Source organism: Polyodon spathula, chromosome 9 (assembly GCF_017654505.1).
Source record: "Polyodon spathula isolate WHYD16114869_AA chromosome 9, ASM1765450v1, whole genome shotgun sequence".
Taxonomy (NCBI): domain Eukaryota; kingdom Metazoa; phylum Chordata; class Actinopteri; order Acipenseriformes; family Polyodontidae; genus Polyodon; species Polyodon spathula.
In genome coordinates, this window is record NC_054542.1 from 19,301,965 (window position 1) to 19,322,471 (window position 20,507).

Sequence of the window (20,507 nt, forward strand, 5' to 3'; positions counted from 1 at the left end):
TAGATCGGTATAATCAGAGTTTAGAGTGAGATCAGAGGGGTAGATCGGTATAATCAGAGGGGTAGATCGGTATAGTCAGAGGGGTAGATCGGTATAATCAGAGGGGTAGATCGGTATAATCAGAGGGGTAGATCGGTATAATCAGAGGGGTAGATCGGTATAATCAGAGGGGTAGATCGGTATAGTCAGAGGGGTAGATCGGTATAATCAGAGGGGTAGATCGGTATAATCAGTGTTTAGAGTGAGATCAGAGGGGTAGATCGGTATAATCAGAGGGGTAGATCGGTATAGTCAGAGGGGTAGATCGGTATAGTCAGAGGGGTAGATCGGTATAATCAGAGGGGTAGATCGGTATAGTCAGAGGGGTAGATCGGTATAGTCAGAGGGGTAGATAGATCGGTATAGTCAGAGGGGTAGAGTCGGTATAGTCAGAGGGGTAGATCGGTATAATCAGAGGGGTAGATCGGTATAATCAGAGTTTAGAGTGAGATCAGAGGGGTAGATCGGTATAATCAGAGGGGTAGATCGGTATAATCAGAGTTTAGAGTGAGATCAGAGGGGTAGATCGGTATAATCAGAGGGGTAGATCGGTATAGTCAGAGGGGTAGAGGGGTAGGTATAATCAGAGATCGGGTAGAGGGGTAGATCGGTATAATCAGAGGGGTAGATCGGTATAATCAGAGGGGTAGATCGAGATCAGAGGGGTAGATCGGTATAATCAGAGGGGTAGATCGGTATAGTCAGAGGGGTAGATCGGTATAGTCAGAGGGGTAGATCGGTATAATCAGTGTTTAGAGTGAGATCAGAGGGGTAGATCGGTATAGTCAGAGGGGTAGATCGGTATAGTCAGAGGGGTAGATCGGTATAGTCAGAGGGGTAGATCGGTATAGTCAGAGGGGTAGATCGGTATAGTCAGAGGGGTAGATCGGTATAGTCAGAGGGGTAGATCGGTATAATCAGAGGGGTAGATCGGTATAGTCAGAGGGGTAGATCGGTATAATCAGAGGGGTAGATCGGTATAATCAGAGGGGTAGATCGGTATAATCAGAGGGGTAGATCGGTATAGTCAGGTTTAGAGTGAGATCAGAGGGGTAGATCGGTATAATCAGAGGGGTAGATCGGTATAATCAGAGGGGTAGATCGGTATAATCAGAGGGGTAGATCGGTATAATCAGAGGGGTAGATCGGTATAATCAGAGGGGTAGATCGGTATAGTCAGTGTTTAGAGTGAGATCAGAGGGGTAGATCGGTATAATCAGAGGGGTAGATCGGTATAATCAGAGGGGTAGATCGGTATAGTCAGAGGGGTAGATCGGTATAGTCAGAGGGGTAGATCGGTATAATCAGAGGGGTAGATCGGTATAGTCAGAGGGGTAGATCGGTATAATCAGGTATAGGAAGAGGGGTAGATCGGTATAGTCAGAGGGGTAGATCGGTATAGTCAGAGGGGTAGATCGGTATAGTCAGAGGGGTAGATCGGTATAATCAGTGTTTAGAGTGAGATCAGAGGGGTAGATCGGTATAGTCAGAGGGGTAGATCGGTATAGTCAGAGGGGTAGATCGGTATAATCAGTGGGGTAGATCGGTATATCAGAGGGGTAGATCGGTATAGTCAGAGGGGTAGATCGGTATAATCAGAGGGGTAGATCGGTATAATCAGAGGGGTAGATCGGTATAGTCAGAGGGGTAGATCGGTATAGTCAGAGGGGTAGATCGGTATAATCAGAGGGGTAGATCGGTATAATCAGAGGGGTAGATCGGTATATCAGAGGGGTAGATCGGTATAGTCAGAGGGGTAGATCGGTATAATCAGAGGGGTAGATCGGTATAATCAGAGGGGTAGATCGGTATAATCAGAGGGGTAGATCGGTATAGTCAGAGGGGTAGATCGGTATAGTCAGAGGGGTAGATCGGTATAATCAGTGTTTAGAGTGAGATCAGAGGGGTAGATCGGTATAGTCAGAGGGGTAGATCGGTATAGTCAGAGGGGTAGATCGGTATAATCAGAGGGGTAGATCGGTATAATCAGAGGGGTAGATCGGTATAGTCAGAGGGGTAGATCGGTATAATCAGAGGGGTCAGAGGGGTAGATCGGTATAATCAGAGGGGTAGATCGGTATAATCAGAGGGGTAGATCGGTAGATCAGAGGGGTAGATCGGTATAGTCAGAGGGGTAGATCGGTATAGTCAGAGGGGTAGATCGGTATAATCAGAGGGGTAGATCGGTATAGTCAGAGGGGTAGATCGGTATAGTCAGAGGGGTAGATCGGTATAGTCAGAGGGGTAGATCGGTATAGTCAGAGGGGTAGATCGGTATAGGAGGGGTAGATGAGAGAGGGGTAGATCGGTATAGTCAGAGGGGTAGATCGGTATAATCAGTGTTTAGAGTGAGATCAGAGGGGTAGATCGGTATAGTCAGAGGGGTAGATAATCAGAGGGGTAGATCGGTATAGTCAGAGGGGTAGATCGGTATAGTCAGAGGGGTAGATCGGTATAGTCAGAGGGGTAGATCGGTATAGTCAGAGGGGTAGATCGGTATAATCAGAGGGGTAGATCGGTATAGTCAGAGGGGTAGATCGGTATAGTCAGAGGGGTAGATCGGTATAATCAGAGGGGTAGATCGGTATAATCAGTGTTTAGAGTGAGATCAGAGGGGTAGATCGGTATAATCAGAGGGGTAGATCGGTATAATCAGTGTTTAGAGTGAGATCAGAGGGGTAGATCGGTATAATCAGAGGGGTAGATCGGTATAGTCAGAGGGGTAGATCGGTATAGTCAGAGGGGTAGATCGGTATAGTCAGAGGGGTAGATCGGTATAGTCAGAGGGGTAGATCGGTATAGTCAGAGGGGTAGATCGGTATAGTCAGAGGGGTAGATCGGTATAGTCAGAGGGGTAGATCGGTATAGTCAGAGGGGTAGATCGGTATAATCAGTGTTTAGAGTGAGATCAGAGGGGTAGATCGGTATAGTCAGAGGGGTAGATCGGTATAGTCAGAGGGGTAGATCGGTATAGTCAGAGGGGTAGATCGGTATATCAGAGGGGTAGATCGGTATAATCAGAGGGGTAGATCGGTATAGTCAGAGGGGTAGATCGGTATATCAGAGGGGTAGATCGGTATAGATCAGAGGGGTAGATCGGTATAGTCAGAGGGGTAGATCGGTATAGTCAGAGGGGTAGATCGGTATAATCAGTGTTTAGAGTGAGATCAGAGGGGTAGATCGGTATAATCAGAGGGGTAGATCGGTATAGTCAGAGGGGTAGATCGGTATAATCAGAGGGGTAGATCGGTATAGTCAGAGGGGTAGATCGGTATAGTCAGAGGGGTAGATCGGTATAATCAGTGTTTAGAGTGAGATCAGAGGGGTAGATCGGTATAGTCAGAGGGGTAGATCGGTATAATCAGAGGGGTAGATCGGTATAGTCAGAGGGGTAGATCGGTATAGTCAGAGGGGTAGATCTGAGACAGTCTTTTTATTTTTAGATCAGTTATCGGTAATAAAATTTTTATTTTAATAAGCCATATCAAAATCGGTCGATTTATCAAGATTATATTAGAGTGAGATCAGAGGGGTAGATCGGTATAGTCAGAGGGGTAGATCGGTATAATCAGAGGGGTAGAGTGAGATCAGAGTAGATAATCAGAGGGGTAGATCGGTATAGTCAGAGGGGTAGATCGGTATAATCAGTGTTTAGAGTGAGATCAGAGGGGTAGATCGGTATAATCAGAGGGGTAGATCGGTATAATCAGAGGGGTAGATCGGTATAGAGGGGTCGGTATAATCAGAGGGGTAGATCGGTATAGTCAGAGGGGTAGATCGGTATAGTCAGAGGGGTAGATCAGTATAATCAGTGTTTAGAGAGAGATCAGAGGGATGGATCGGCAGGTTCTAGTACTGCAGCCTAAACTGATTGGTGAAGATGGTGGGTAAACTGGCCACCTTAATATCACGTTACTTCAGCAAAGAGACATTGTGAAACTTCTTCCTATACACCTATTGGTTTTTGTGCTGCATGTATTTACAATCTGACATACCATCCCGGATCTCCCAAGGGATCAAAAGCATAGCTGCTACTGCCTTTAAACCACTGACACAAAAACTATGATAATGATTCTACTAAGCTGCTAATTGCCAAGACTTTAATACGGCTAACAGTATTCATGACTCAGCTATAAATAACATAGTGTTACACACCCATAAGCTTAAAAAAATGTGTGTTAATAGAAAACCCTAACAAAACTATTTAAATCAAGAATCTATTAGTACCAATATGACAATCAGATAAAATTATCCAAAATCTCATTCGTGAATCAAAATTAATAACTGTATTCTGCCCTATTCCACTGAAACTCAAACGTATTCCTTAATTATTATATTACCGTGAATACAATACTATACATTACTCTACTGAAAAAATACTGTGTATATCTGATTACCCTATGCAATTTCGTAGAATCGTTTTTGCCTGTGGTTTAAAGGCATTAGTCGTAGCTGTTCTCATACTGTGTACGTAGGAGGCTGATTCTGTGTTTTTTAATTTTTTTATTTTGGTGCCAGTTCCAGTTGGCTAGAAATGGTTATGACTTTTTGGCACAGTGTGAGATTGACAGTTGTCAATTCATCCTTTAATTCGTAAACTCGCAGGTTAAATCGTGGAGTAATCGATTCACCAGGAAGCAGAGTTCCCTCTAAGGCTAAAATCCACGCATTTTTCGCAGCAACAACCTTCGTACTCAGTTTACCAACTTTTGCAAGTTATCATAAATATCAACCTCAATCGAGACTCCAACCTATTATTCTGAGACCATTCTTACAAAGCATTAACATAAGCATATTTGTCTGTCTTGCAGCTGATTCTCTGATTTCTCTCTGTAAAAATGCACGTTACATTAGTGCAGAGCAAGTTCGGGCACCAGCGAATCGACTGGTATAGGGTGGGCAAAGCAGGCGTCTGGCGATTCGCCCTCTATAGAGGGTGCTGCTCATGAATGTTACAGTTTTTAACTTGTATAATTGAATACTAAAATCTGTGAAGCACACTCTTCCTGCATTATTAACAAGTATAAATACTCTGGTAAACATAAATAACACTTTTACATTTGGATGTATAGTAATTGAAGAATTCCATATTCATTTTTTTGTTAGTTTATTTATCATGTGACTTCACTCCATGTCTCTGCTGAAACTCAATATGGCGGCTGCACCAACAAAGAAAAAAAAGCAATGTTTCAGTAAGACAGAGCTAAAAGAAATCTGATTGTCTATATGAGGATGGTGCGCTAGTATTCTTAAAGTTTTGATGTAATTCGCTTGATCATGTATGAGTCAATACCATTAAATATCATAATGCCAGTCAAACACGTAGAGAATAAGAAAGCAAACAAGACGGCAACAATGGCAAAGCACTGCATTCTTCTATGCTGAAAAGCTAAGAACTAAGGTACTGCGCTCAAGGCGGAGCTTTCCTGAAGAAAGAGAAATGAATTGCGTATTTTATTAATGTTTAGTTTATTTCTTTTCACGATACTTGCCTTTAATGAAGCTATAATTAGCAATTTTAAACCAGGGCTGTTCCTTAGTTGAATTATATTTTCTGACGATAAAGAAATGAGCTCAAAACTATTTGTCTAGCTATACAATCCTTAAAGGAAATTAATCACTACTGTGTAAAGGATGTAGTCACTACACTACACACCGCTGGTTTCATAAAGACATTCTGTCTGGAGACACGCCTCTTCTTAAATCTTGCAAATGACACTGCAGAATTAGGAAAGAAACAATTGAGAGGATTAATTATGCGTTTACATTAAAGGGGGCGCTAGTTAAATTACAATCTGGTAATAAATAGCAGTGAATCTGTTTTAGAGCAATGAGTCAGTCAACACGCCTTTATCAGTGTTTCATATTTTATCCTGGTTATTATTATAATGCTGGTAAAACTTAATTTGTGGTGTACTGTACACATGATTACTCTCACATGACATTGCTGGACTGTTAGTAAACTGTTTTATATGTTTTATTGTTATTGTAAATGCCAGCAATAAGCTAAACAGGTCTTTTCAAAACACTTGAACTAATGAGTTAGTGGAAGACTGTAAATATGATTCTCACAACTGTGCTGGACATTTGGTTTTCTGAACTGTTGTAACAGAATTCTTACGTTTTCCTGCTTATTTTAATGCCAGTAATGAGCCAAGTGATGTCTATAAACATTATGAAAGGTTTGAAATGTCTTCAGCTGTTTTACTTACTATTACAGTGTCACAAAGACAGCTGTAGCGGGTGACGTCAGACCAGAAACAGGGACCAACACAAAATAGACAGACATGGAGTTTAGTGAAGCTGAGCGCTTGGCTGTGCTGACCATTTAATAAACAAAATAAAAGATTTAAACAGAAAAACAGCACACAAAAACAGGACACGGCACTTGAATAAAACTAAAACGGCCAAAATAAACAGACAAACAAAATGAATTAAAACTAAACGAAACAGACACTAACACACAGCGGACGAACAGACAACCACAGTGAGTGAAATCAAGTATTTACTTTTCCTTCTCTTTGTTTTTAATTCTCTCCTCTCCACACTCATTCTCCACTCACCGAACACACAACCCCGAGTGAAAACATGCTGCTTTTATGCAGCTGTATCGAGACTCGATTGCTAATCATTCAATTGGAGTCTCGGTACAACTGCATGTGAATTAATAAAGAGCAATTCCCAGTGTCTAAATATGCATTTTAAGCACTCGTGCTTGTAACCCATATTATATCCCGTGTACCAACGACTATACACCAATATTAACACACAACATGCAACATATAACACAGAAATACACACTGTGGCAATGTTGCCCAGCCCCTTACAGCAACAAGAGTCTGATTGAAAAAGAATTGTGGTAATATTTATTAAATTTGCTTATTTTAACTAGCAACATTATATTTATGTTCAAATGCCATATTTAATTATTAATATGTTGAAAAAAGTGGGAATAAATGGAATTGGTCATTTTTGAAAAATGGAATTTGGTACCCCAAGAATTGAACAATTAGTAGCCCTAAAGAGGGTTACAATTGAAGGCAGTGCAGAAGCCAGTGTTTTATGCAGTAGTATAATGGAATTTAATGCAGGCCACCAGTTAAATGAGAACCCAAACACATTTTTTTGTTCTAGAAAAAACACTAAAAAATGTTCTTCCTATTCTGCCTTGATATAAAATTATAAATATTGGATTTTGTATGACTCCTTTCTGGGTTACAAACAGCGTTACAGTAGGTCTCTTTCCAACAAGGAACAGACGGTGAAATCTGACTTGTGAAGTCACAGAGTGAACTTGGTGGTGGAAAAGATGGCGAATATTATTGAAAATACTGGAGAGAAGCTGTGATTTCACTGACTGTACTTCTTCAGAAGTTAATGAAAGTGATCAGTGTAATGGGGAGGGCATTTTTCTGGATGGCAGTGGGCTCATTGATGGTGTGTGTGGCATACAGCCATATCAATTTGAGCTGTACGAAACCGAAAGCAATGCATCTGACGAAAGCAAGTTGGACATCGATGAAGACGATCGCCTACAGCATAGACTGGTAAGTTTTTTTGTATTTTATTTTATCTGCATTAATACTACAACGTGTATAAACAAACTGCATACCTGTTGATCTGAAGTAATCGTTTTTATTAAATGCGATTAAATGTTATTAAAAAAAAAAAAAAACACCACACTACGATGCATTCAATCCCTGGTGCTCTGCTGTTGCACTTGAGCAAGACAGCCTGCATCACTGAGTCAGATCGCTCTTTATGTAAAAAATGCCCAGCTGTATAAATTGGTCGCTTTGGATAAAACCCTTCCTATTACGATGAATTACAAAAAAAAATATTATTATTTAATTTCATAGTTCGTTAAATGTCTTTCTTTTAAGAACTCTTGTTATATAAGCTTGTTACTTTTCAATGTTTATTTCTGTTCCCTCTACCTCCCTTTAAAACTGTAACTAGCATTGTTAATCCATGTCCTTTTCGTAATTAAATCAAGGATATCTAGTGATGTTGAAACAATTTCAGTCTTTTTTCTAGCTATATAGGTAATTGGTCGCTTTGCTCTTGTGGTGAAGGACACAAGCACTGCACTCAGCACCGAATAATCGCATATTTTGACAGAAACATAAACGTTTATTCATAAAACACATTCTGTCTGGTGACAAACCTCTTTTTAAACTTAGCAAATAACACAAATGCAGAAATAGAAGAAAATATGTTGTAATGAATGATGCATTTCTATTAAAATAGTACATTTTACATTGCGATCATGATGCAGTTCACTGTACCTCTGCTTGTTTGTTTTCTAACGTTTTGCATACTGTATCCTTACCTAATAATATTAATATAGAATCGGTCTGCTGACAACTATTGTAAATAAACATATTTAAATAAATAAATAAATAAATATAGGCTACAATAATATATAAGTGCGGATTACATAAATATACATAAATCAAGGGGCAATATGACATGGTTACTCACCCTTTTATTCTCTCTCTTTCAAAATTTTGATCTTCCATCTGCAACCGTTTCTTTAATCTGGGGGTCGAAGTGAACACTGTGGAAAAACTGGGGTCCAGATTCATACTGTCTTCCTCTTCGTGGGTAAAAGAAATGGCAGCTGACGTCAGTAAATCTAACGGTGACATAAGCAGGCATACCCACAGGCAAGCCCTCACTGGTATCGAAATCAGACCCGCTCAGCCCGCTGTGTTTTGTCAAGAGGCTCACACATTTATGATGAGATGGTATTGATTTTGCTACAGTTGATTCCTTCTTTGGTCTAACTGTGGGACACGCATTGATCTTCAGTCGAGGCTGGATACCACAGGACCAAGCAATCGCTGTTGTTTCGTAGCACTGCTACTCAAAATGGGCCGAGTACAAGTGCAAGCATTTTGTCGGCTTCCTCCAGAAGGCTGTCCAAACCCTGGCAACCTTTGGTCACTTGTGCAGTTTAAATCTGCCTTCGTTTGTGTTGATACAACCACATGCAACACATGGACAGGTTATAATGATCAATTTAATTAGCTGTCTCTCACACGCTCTACCAATGGTAACAGACAGAAGTACGAAAATATGTTCACTCTATGATGTCATCGATCCGATTGGTCACGGAAATACCCGAGTCTGAAAAACGTACTCAAAATGAACCGTTTCTTAATGCTAAATTTGAAAACTACTTATCAATTCTGTTTTTAGATATATAAAAGAGTAATTTGGCATAAAGTTAGGTAGAGGTGTTTGGGTTCCCCTTCAAGCATGCAGTCTATATCTATGATAACAACTGGCAGGGCTGCATAGGATCAGAGGATGATTCAAAATCAGAGGCAGAGCCACAATAAATGTCTTGTTTAAATTTAAAGTAAATTGTAAAATTGTTGAGATACTTGTGTTGGAATATTGTTTCAAAATTGTATAATGCAACAAAAATATATTAAAAGGGTTAATGCGTGGCCGAAGGTTTCTCACTGATAATTTACCCTTTCTCAGTCAAAACAGCAAGTTGTAACTGAGAAAGCTTAGAGGGAACACTGCCCAGAAGCCCATCTGACCTTTTATATGCATTGCTGCACAAACTGAGTAATTATTTATGAATTGATAAATTAACTGACGGATTTCTGCATTAATTGTTTTGTCACAAATGGTGCTCCATAGATTATGTTGCATCACATACCTGGTCACATCCTGCATTCACCAACTCCTGCAGCATCTGTTTGTTCACTTCTACACTTGTTGAGTGTCCAGTTTCATTTGCAAATGGCAGCAATGAGTTTCTGATCTCTCGCAGGGCTTTCTGATATGGGCCAAATTTGGGCCCTGCTCTAATTTGCTGCTGCCTAGCTGCGTCCTTCCCTGCTGAGGCTTTCGAGTCAGGCTGACTTTCGCAAGGCAGGCTCTGGCCTGAAGGCATGGGAGGTGGTTTCAGTACCTCTCGGATTTCCTGCAGTCTCTGGCGGCCGTTCCCAGGGTACGAAGTGGCAGGGAACGTCTTTGGCCTCATTGTAAATCCAGGTTATAGAATTCCTTTTTCTGCCTTTAAAGTCCAGTAGAAAGCCACACTTGCACCATTCTGCGCAACCACACTTCTTGGAAAACAACTTAATTGACTTTCATACTGGAACCATGCAGTTCTTATTAAGACTCTGGAGTTTCCACTTAAGGACTCACATAAAGAACCATGTCGTAATACAGGACAATATGTTTAATAGTCTCCATTCTGCCTCAGGTCTTCCCCTAAAACAATGAAAAACACAAACATAAAAATAAACTCATACAGAAATACAGATCGCCTGCCAAAGCTGATTATACAATATTAGAGCTATCGTAAAAGGGGATCACCATGGTCACTATCCACACAGTATGTAACTATAACAACAGAAGTGGGACACAAACGGTATGCACAAATGGAAGGACAGGCCCCTCCAAACAGTGTATCACCAGATTCTGGAGAAAAAAAAAAAATCTAGACAGAAATTACACAGTTGTAGGCACGTTGTTCTGAGTGGTTTATAGTTTATAATTCTAACACAACTTTCTTCTTTTAGAAAAGAAAAATGAGGCAAACCTTTCAAAATAGGTCCCCTTGTTTAATCTGCTTCATTGTGAATTAACGTTTACTAATGATGATGGCAAGTTTGGACTATATTTACAGAATTTTAACTTCAGACGTAAAAGTTGCACTCCATTGAACTAGTCAGCCCATGTGATTTAGCAAGTGATTAGATAGCAGGAAAAAACAATCAAAGAACCAATTATCTTCAACACAGACAGCTGGACAGTGCTAATAAGAGGTGAGAAACTGGATTTTAAAACCTGGGTTTTGTACAGTACCTTCTAGCCTCCAATTATGTATATTTAATGGTATTTTACTTGTGCTTTTGGAATTTGGGCGGGTCGTGCCCATGGCATTTTGTAATGGGGTTACATCCTTCACAGCAAGTGCTACAGTGGTATCGAATTTAAACGGAGATTACAAAACAGAGATGTGCTAAAGTCAAACTACATGTGTGAAAACACACAAGGAAACTAAAAGATGCAATACGAAATAACTCTTATGACAAATATCAAATAAATTCAAATGTAACAGTTAATACTTTTTACCAATTTTGAAAAAGTGACACACTAGGCCCAGTGCTCCAGATAACCTGCGTACTCTGTGTTTTACGCATTTAAAAAACTGTGAATTACGTATGATATTTAAATTTAAAGCACAAAGAATACAATTAGAAATGTTGCTGCACTGCTTGAATTAAGTTTAAATCAAGCTTCATGTACCTGGCAACTCAATGGTCATTTGTTAATACACTGCATGCAGTAGCTACTGTAGAGAACGGATCATAAAATTGCCGGTGCAGAAAAAAAAACAAAAAAAACGTTTCAATTCACTCACTTGCGACATCTCAGTCCCATCAACCTAACCTACCAATTCACCTACTTGCCAACCGAGTTTTTGGAAGACAAAACTATGTTATGTGCAAACCCCAAATGCGAATTGCCCGTGACTTTGGGCAAAGCCTGAAATAAGAACGAAAATAACTTATTTCAGACTTTGACCGGGCAAACCGTGGTCTGCCCACTGGTTCTCGGGCAGAGTTCCAATCACTCCCTCTGTTCTTTCATTCCTGCTCTGAATGACAGCAGACCAGACTCCGGCTTTTCCATTCGGTCTCAGGGTCTGGGTTCTGTCATGAAGTCTCTGGGTGTTTGGAGATTTGCTGCTAGACCAAACAAAATCCCTAACCTAGCTACATAAATGTAATTACCAAGTCCCTTCCCCTAGCGCTATAATTGGCTGTTTTAAGTTCTAGTATAAAAAGGATAGCATTATTAATAACATAACAACAACCAATAACAATAATGAGTTGTATTGAACTGTCCAATCAGAGAGATGGATGCAGTCTGTGGGTGGAACATGAATGATTAGCTGAGTCACGTCTGACAGTGTTCATGACAAGCATTTACAGGGTTGGATAGTGTATTTAGCGGAGAGACTGACAGTGCAAGTTAAGTATGTAATACATATATAGATTTGTTTAAAATAAATTACGTCACAGCATGAGTGAAGTTCCCGTTGCTATGAAATCCACAAGACATCCAGCTGCAACTAACTAATGAGATCGGATCCCTGCTGACTGCAACACTGGGAACCTTGTCGTGTAACTATTACATATAAACTCTACTTTTCATATTACTTCAATTGGCGCATAGATTAAGCATGTGATTCCTTATCTAAATGTTTGTTGAAATGTATATTAACCCAGGTTATTACATATTCTGAATTCAAAGGTTATATGAAAGCATTTCTGACTGTTATGTATTGTGGTACGAATTCAGATTTGATATGCAATACTGAATGTTAAATTTTCTTTTCTTCTCACATTAAGCTAGTTTGACCACTAGTATTTAGGAATTCTCTATTTTATGTTAGTCTGTGTTATAAATAAATTGAGGTAGTTATACTTTTAAACCAGTGTGTGCATTTGTTTTTGATCTGTTACTACACATGGTACTAATTAATAATGCAGTATAATATTGTATCAATGTTACATTTTCACCAGGACTAATGGATCTGAACTCAATGGATACTACTCTAAAGAGTCCATTGTTTGTATTCCTATTGTGATTATTTCCATCTGGGGGCAGTAATTGGTATACAAGTTAAAACAAAATTAGTAGTTGGGATTAATTCCCTAGATAACTAAATTAAGTAAATATCTGCTACAGCAGCGTGGATAGAGCAATGATGCAGGAAACACTGCGTTGTTTGTAATCAGACAGTGAGGGCGCCACTGCATTGTGCAGGTATGTTTTTTTGTGTTCTCTGTAAGTGAAAATGTGTTTCAGTAAAGTGAATACACATTCATTAAGTACATACAGAGTACTTCAGTGTTATTGTGTGACATGCATGTAGAAGTAGAGGGGTTGTGGCACGGTGATGGAAGGCAATTGTGGAGCTTTGCATCTCCGCTTAACGAAAAACTGTGAGATTTGCATCACAACTGAAAAAAAGCAAGCCACAGATGCTTAAATGCAGTGGTAATTCAAAGGCCATTACACGAAACACTGCATGGCAGTTGAACTACACACCCTCACAATACAATCGCTTCTCAAGTACACTGTAGTAAAATAGGGTTCTGCAGCCTTGAGTAACCATAATCGTGATCGTATAACAAGTTGCTTACCCACGAGGACTTGTTCTGATGTATTATCCTCAGTGATTGAGCACCATTGACATTTGTATACTGTATTTAAACTGCTGATGTGCGGAGGCATTTTTGCTAATTGTAAAGTGATGCGGCCAAGGGCAGTGTAAATGATCAGGCCGGAGTCTTGATTTACAGTTTAAAACTGGTGTTGGTTTTATAAATAAATAATATAACAAACAAACAAAATAAAGCTAGCTCTCATTTGGAGCCCTAACTAAACAATACTTTGAGTGGTCCCTGTCTGACATCAGGACGGATAAGCCATTTACCCAAATAAACAAATACAAATCAAAACAGTTGATACGTTCCCCCAGGAACTACAAACACACAGTGACTACTTATCTGCACAGTGTCGAACGGGAACAGCCAGGTCTCTTACTCGCTCTTAGGGTTTGATTTCTTTCTCTTACATCTGCTTCCACTTCCTTACTCCTCTATACCCTCAACACAAAGCTATCGATTAAGCCGTTTATATCGATGTGACCATTAACTTTAACAAGCAGTTAACCAATTGACCATTCTCCTTAATTCGTTAAGGAAAGAACTATGGATTTGCAGGAACTCACGACATCTAGTGGTCAATCCATTACACTACAGGGAAAAAGCTTTCACTTTCAAACTAACATACTGATTCTGCAGCACCACCACAGTAATCATGTTGGTCAGCTTTTAAGAATCAGCTGCTTATAAGAATCACATCCGTCCCGGATGATTTCAGTGCACAGTAATATTATTAAGGCAGAACTAATGGCTGCGAAAAAGACATTGTTGGATTTTTTTTAATTAAGGAAAGCCATATATGTGTACAATATTTATTGAAGGTACTCATGACTTCAAGGTAATGTCTCTCACAAAGTGCATTTTACTCACTTAGTGCCTGATTTTCAAAAGGGGGCAAAGTGAAAAATAGGTCTCAAAACACCTTTGCCTCACAAGATAGGTGGCAAAATGTGTTTTTCAAAGTTATATAACTAAGTTGCGCAATGGCATTTTAAGCAATTGAAATCTGTAATTGGTTCTATTTTGCAATTAACAAATGGGCTTCTTTCAGAATCTTTTTTGATCTCGCTAATTGACCTTTTTATGGAAGAAGTTGCATTTATTTTTTCAGTTCTTTCCTTCCATATTTTAAATTTAGCCGTGGCTCCAGACAGAACAGTTTGATGTACTAAAACCTCATCAAGCAAAACCTCAACTTGGGTGGCTAAGACTTTCTTTTTCTTTCCTTTTTTCCTATTGTTGCAATGAAATGTGTGCTTCCTCACTGTTTTCCAGTTAAATGGAAGTCCAGACTATTGGAATGTGACTAATTGGCTTGTCAAATAACCTGAAAATCAATTGCAGCTTCAACTGAATCAGTCATAAGTACAAGTGGCAAAAGGCTTTGTGAGAAATGAATCTGCTGTTGTTGAAAATAGAGACGTATAATTAGGTGGCAAAAAAACATACAGTGCAAATAAGCACATAAGAAAGTTTACAAATGAGAGGAGGCTATTCGGCCCATCTTGCTCGTTTGGTTGTTAGTAGCTTACTGATCCCAGAATCTCATCAAGAAGCTTCTTGAAGGATACCAGGGTGTCAGCTTCAACAACATTACTGGACAGTTGGTTCCAGACCCTCACACTTCTCTGTGTAAAAAAGTACCTCCTATTTTTTGCTCTGAATGCCCCTTTATCTATCTCCACTTATGTCCGCTGGTCCTTGTTTCTTTTTTCAGGTTGGAAAAATGTCCCTTGGGTCAACACTGCAAATACCTTTTACAATTCTGAATGCTTGAATCAGATCGTTGCGTAGTCTTCTCTATTAAAGACTGAATAGATTCAATTATTTTAGCCTGTCTGCATATGACATGCCTTTTAAACCCAGAATAATTCTGATTGCTGTTCTTTGCACTCTTCCTAAAGCAGCAATATCCTTTTTGTAGCAAGGTGACAACAACTGAACACAATATTCTAAATAGGATTTAAATTCAATACTTTTCACTATATATCCAAGCATCTTGTTGGCCTTTTTTATAGCTTCCCTACATTGTCTAGATGAAGACATTTCTGATTCAACATAAATGGCTAGGTCTTTTTCATAGATTCCTTCTTCCATTTTAATATCTCCCATATACAGTACTGTGCAAAAGTTTTAGGCAGGTGTGAAAAAATGCTGTAAAGTAAGAATGCTTTCAAAAATAGACATGTTAATAGTTTATATTTATCAATTAACAAAATGCAAAGTGAGTGAACAGAAGAAAAATCTACATCAAATCAATATTTGGTGTGACCACCCTTTGCCTTCAAAACAGCATCAATTCTTCTAGGTATACTTGCACACAGTTTTTGAAGGAACTCGGCAGGTAGGTTGGCCCAAACATCTTGGAGAACTAACCACAGTTGTTCTGTGGATTTAGGCAGCCTCAGTTGCTTCTCTCTCTTCATGTAATCCCAGACAGACTCGATGATGTTGAGATCAGGGCTCTGTGGGGGCCATACCATCACTTCCAGGACTCCTTGTTCTTCTTTACGCAGAAGATAGTTCTTAATGACTTTCGCTGTATGTTTGGGGTCGTTGTCATGCTGCAGAATAAATTTGGGGCCAATCAGATGCCTCCCTGATGGTACTGCATGATGGATAAGTATCTGCCTGTACTTCTCAGCATTGAGGAGACCACTCATTCTGACCAAATCCCCAACTCCATTTGCAGAAATGCAGCCGCAAACTTGCAAGGAACCTCCACCATGCTTCACTGTTGCCTGCAGACACTCATTCGTGTACCGCTCTCCAGCCCTTTGGCGAACAAACTGCCTTCTGCTACAGCCAAATATTTCAAATTTTGACTCATCAGTCCAGAGCACCTGCTGCCATTTTTCTGCACCCCAGTTCCTGTGTTTTCGTGCATAGTTGAGTCGCTTGGCCTTGTTTCCACGTCGGAGGTATGGCTTTTTGGCCGCAAGTCTTCCATGAAGGCCACTTCTGACCAGACTTCTCCAGACAGTAGATGGGTGTACCAGGGTCCCACTGTTTTCTGCCAATTCTGAGCTGATGGCATTGCTGGACATCTTCCAATTGCGAAGGGAAGTAAGCATTGTGTGTCTTTCATCTGCTGCAGTAAGTTTCCTTGGCCGACCACTGCGTCTACGGTCCTCAACGTTGCCCGTTTCTTTGTGCTTCTTCAAAAGAGCTTGGACAGCACATCTGGAAACCCCTGTCTGCCTTGAAATTTCTGCCTGAGAGAGACCTTGCTGATGCAGTATAACTACCTTGTGTCTTGTTGCTGTGCTCAGTCTTGCCATGGTGTATGACTTTTGACAGTAAACTGTCTTCGGCAACCTCACCTTGTTAGCTGAGTTTGGCTGTTCCTCACCCAGTTTTATTCCTCCTACACAGCTGTTTCTGTTTCAGTTAATGATTGTGTTTCAACCTACATATTGAATTGATGATCATTAGCACCTGTTTGGTATAATTGTTTAATTATACACCTGACTATATGCCTACAAAATCCCTGACTTTGTGCAAGTGTACCTAGAAGAACTGATGCTGTTTTGAAGGCAAAGGGTGGTCACACCAAATATGGATTTGATGTAGATTTTTCTTCTGTTCACTCACTTTGCATTTAGTTAATTGATAAATATAATCTATTAACATGTCTATTTTTGAAAGCATTCTTACTTTACAGCATTTTTTAACATCTGCCTAAAACTTTTGCACAGTACTGTATATATATTGCACATTTTTATTGCCTGTGTGCAATAAATTGCCACTCCTCCAAATTGTGTCACAGCTGCGTTTAAAATTTTTGTGTTGTCTGCAAATTTACCAAGTTTGCTTACTGTACCAGAATCTAAGTCATTAACACTAGCACCACCATAGCCGCTTTTTGAATGGTTTTTAAAATTCAAATTTAACACTTAGCGGGCCATTTATTCAGCGCCTGTTAGGCGTGTCAGGTCCAATTTATTTTCACACACGTGGATTAAAAGCATTTTTCCCCCCACAGTAAACAGGTTTAAAAGGCACTGCATATCAAAAGGGCACTCAGTACTGCATCTCCAGCCAAGCCCACCCCTTATTCACTGTATTTTTCACATACCTCTTCATAGTTGTGCATACTGATAAATCCTCTCCTGATTACTTGTTTTATCACCAAACTCCTCAATAATGCAATGTCATTATTTATTACTATAACATCTCAAAAAGCTCTGCAAATGTCTGCGATATTCTTTGAGCACTGGATGCAGAAGCAGCTATCTTATTTGTTTGTGTCCGTGTTATCTCTGTGGTGCAGGGGCTATGGGTATTGCTCAGATCTGCCCCTTTTTTTCGGCTTCTCTCGTCTTCTATCAATCTCAGTCGGCCATTGAAAGGTTTTCTCTGCTTTTTCTGGAGAAAAAACGACTAGAGACCTGTGCTTGACGTCTTTTTGATGATGTCAGACAGGTTCCGACATCGGACATTCTGACATTCCTCCTTTGTAAAAACTTGTGAAAAGTAATCATTTAATATATTTGTTATTTTGTTCTCTTCATCTTTGATTTTGCCATTTGTATCTCTTAGACATTTTACTTCCTCCTTTTGAATATTTTTTTGCTGTATAATACTGGAAAAAATTTTGGTATTAGTTTTAGCCCCCTTAGCGTTGCTCATTTCTATCTCTCTCTTGGCCTTTCTAACTTCCTTTTTGACTAGTGTTTGCAGTTCGCTTTCTGTGTACTTTGTTCTTGGTCCCTTTTAAACGCTCTGTAAAGTGCCTTTTTTCTCTGAATATTTTTTTATTTAATTGGTCTATCAAACCATTTTGGCAATTTTGTTTTAGATTTAGATTTGTCTACTTTTGGGATGTAATAGTTTTGCGCCTCTAGTACTACATTTTTAAAAAACAGCCAACCTTTTTTTGTGGATGTTTTCTCCATTTTAATCCAATCTACTTCTGTTAGTCTGTTTCATTCCTTTATAGTTTGCCTTCCTAAAATTGTAAACCTTAGCTTTAGTTATTACTTTTGGGGTTTTAAAAAGCACTTCAAATGAGACGATGTTGTGGTCTGAGTTTACCAATGGTTCTCTGACCTCTGTTTTAGTTATTCTGTCTTCGATATTTGAAAAGCATGCCTCCCCTCTCATCTGAGCCTTGACAAATTGTGTTAGGAAGCAGTCATTTGTCATTTCCACCATTTCAATTTCGTCTGTCGTGCTCCCCATCGGGTTTTCCCATTTTATATGGGGGAAGTTGAAATTCCCCAATAATATGGCTTCTCCCTTGCTGCACGCATTTCTAATGTCACTGTATAACTGATTATTTTGCATGGTGTCTGAATTTGGCGGTCTATAGCATTCCCCTATTATTATGCCCTTTGAATTTTTGTCATTATTATTCTGACCCATATTGATTCTATGTTGTTTTTTTCTTCCAGTTTTAACAGCCAAGCTTCAAGAAATGCATTGCAATCTCTATTTTCTCTCTAAAAATGGGACCTTAGTGTCTAAATTGCAGAGTAAATTACTTGATGACCCAAAACATCTGGAGCGCTACAAACAAAGTAGTGGTGACAAATTTGCCAAATTGAAACAAAGCGAGACACCATCTATCCTCTTATTTTAAGTTTATTCAAACTATCTGCTGTGTAAACATGCTATTTAAAAATAGTTGCATTGCATATTTTATATAAATTATTTAACAAATAATCGCAGCAGGCAAAATTACTGCCTGAGACTTGCCCTTATCAGAGTGAGCCACTAAAACTCATACTTATATAACTAGACACACACACACACACACACACATTTTATATATGTGTGTGTGTGTGTGTGTGTGTGTGTGTGTGTGTGTGTGTGTGTGTGTGTGTGTGTTACTGGTCCACACACCAACTGCTGTTATTCTGGGCCTGTAACCGACTGCAATAACTCAAGGGATGGTGCGTCTTGTTTGTGTTGATTACGGTATCACACACAGATAGTGTTATTCTACAAAACCAGTAAACACTTCACAATACTACTACAAATTACTAAAACCACTACCACTGTACTGCCACTACCTCTATTACTACCATCACTATACCACGACTACCACCACTACTACTACGACTAATAATAATAATAATAATAATAATAATAATAATAACAGGTGAACACTGAAACAAACATTATATAAACAAAACTCAAATAAATATCACAGGATTTTTTTGTTATTTTTTTTTTTAGAATGTATAAACATGGTAATACTAATAACAGGTTAAATATATCATATACACGTGGGAATGATAAACCCTGCTTTTAAACAATGAAACTCGGGCTTGGTATTTTTCCTTTACAGCGTGTACAGTACGTCCCTGAAAATTACTCCAACTACAGATAATGGAATTCTGCAGGCTACTCACAACACACAATCCAAGGTTTCTTTTTTACTCCTGTAATTCCAACGCTTTCTACTAAATAATAATCTCAAATCGTGCTGGATATATAAAAGAAAGGTCATTTAATAAACTAAGAGAGATACGTGGAGACCTTGCCAGACACATTTTTTTTTTTTTAATCGGCTACACGGAATACTCTGCAAGTCGGGAAAACAAGAATTCCTCATACATTACCATTGTTTTGCGTTTTTTTTCCTAATCCCAAAAGTTTTCATTTCGTCTTCGTTATGTTATTTTCTAAGGCGTTTCAAAGCCCATGTCAAGTTTCTAACTTTTTTTTGAGTCAATGCTGAAAGTTTTGATCTAGAACTAGTAAGTAACTAGAGTGAGTGGAACACAGCTCTACAGTGGGAACGCCAACATTCCAACCTAGAGAGAATTTAGACTTTCATCAAACCAACCGTTAGACGCGTGAAGATGTATTTACCCTCCTCCTGCTGTATGCAGAATGTTGACATTTTCCCAGCCACATTGAGTGTTCAACACATGTCAAAACATGGCAATAGGCATTCGCTCTATAACTATTGTTAACATCATTATTATTAGTAGTAATATCTAATCCGTTATCATCCAAATTATAACTCAGTAGAATGCACTGCCATTTAAAATAAATAACATTTACTGAAACAAATAATCGTAGTTACCTTTTTCCGCCTATGGTGGGAATGTGTTATTTATTTTATAATAATAGAGAAGCTGAAACATTCAATACCAGGTAGAATTCTGATGAGACTACATTTTCTCCCTACAGTACAAAGTTGGACACTCATTGCATTGTTAGCGTTCCAAAGTAGTCACGTGACGCATCCTTGTACGTCAGTGTTTTACACAACACTTGGGCGGTGCTTATTATTATTATTAT

At 39.1% G+C, this 20,507-nt stretch overlaps 1 protein-coding gene across 1 annotated transcript in view; it reads right to left on the reverse strand.

The window, feature by feature from the left end:
* Positions 1–19,997, reverse strand: part of LOC121320472 (serine/threonine-protein kinase LATS2-like) — a 42,797-nt gene extending 22,800 nt beyond the window's left edge. Inside the window, exons 1-2 of the mRNA XM_041258818.1 lie at positions 19,820–19,997; positions 9,719–10,278 (exon numbers count right to left, since the gene is read on the reverse strand). Coding sequence (XP_041114752.1) covers positions 9,719–10,045 — 327 coding nt within the window. The 5' untranslated portion in view covers positions 10,046–10,278; positions 19,820–19,997. The remainder of the gene's footprint in view (positions 1–9,718; positions 10,279–19,819) is intronic.
* Positions 19,998–20,507: the final 510 nt, after the last annotated feature.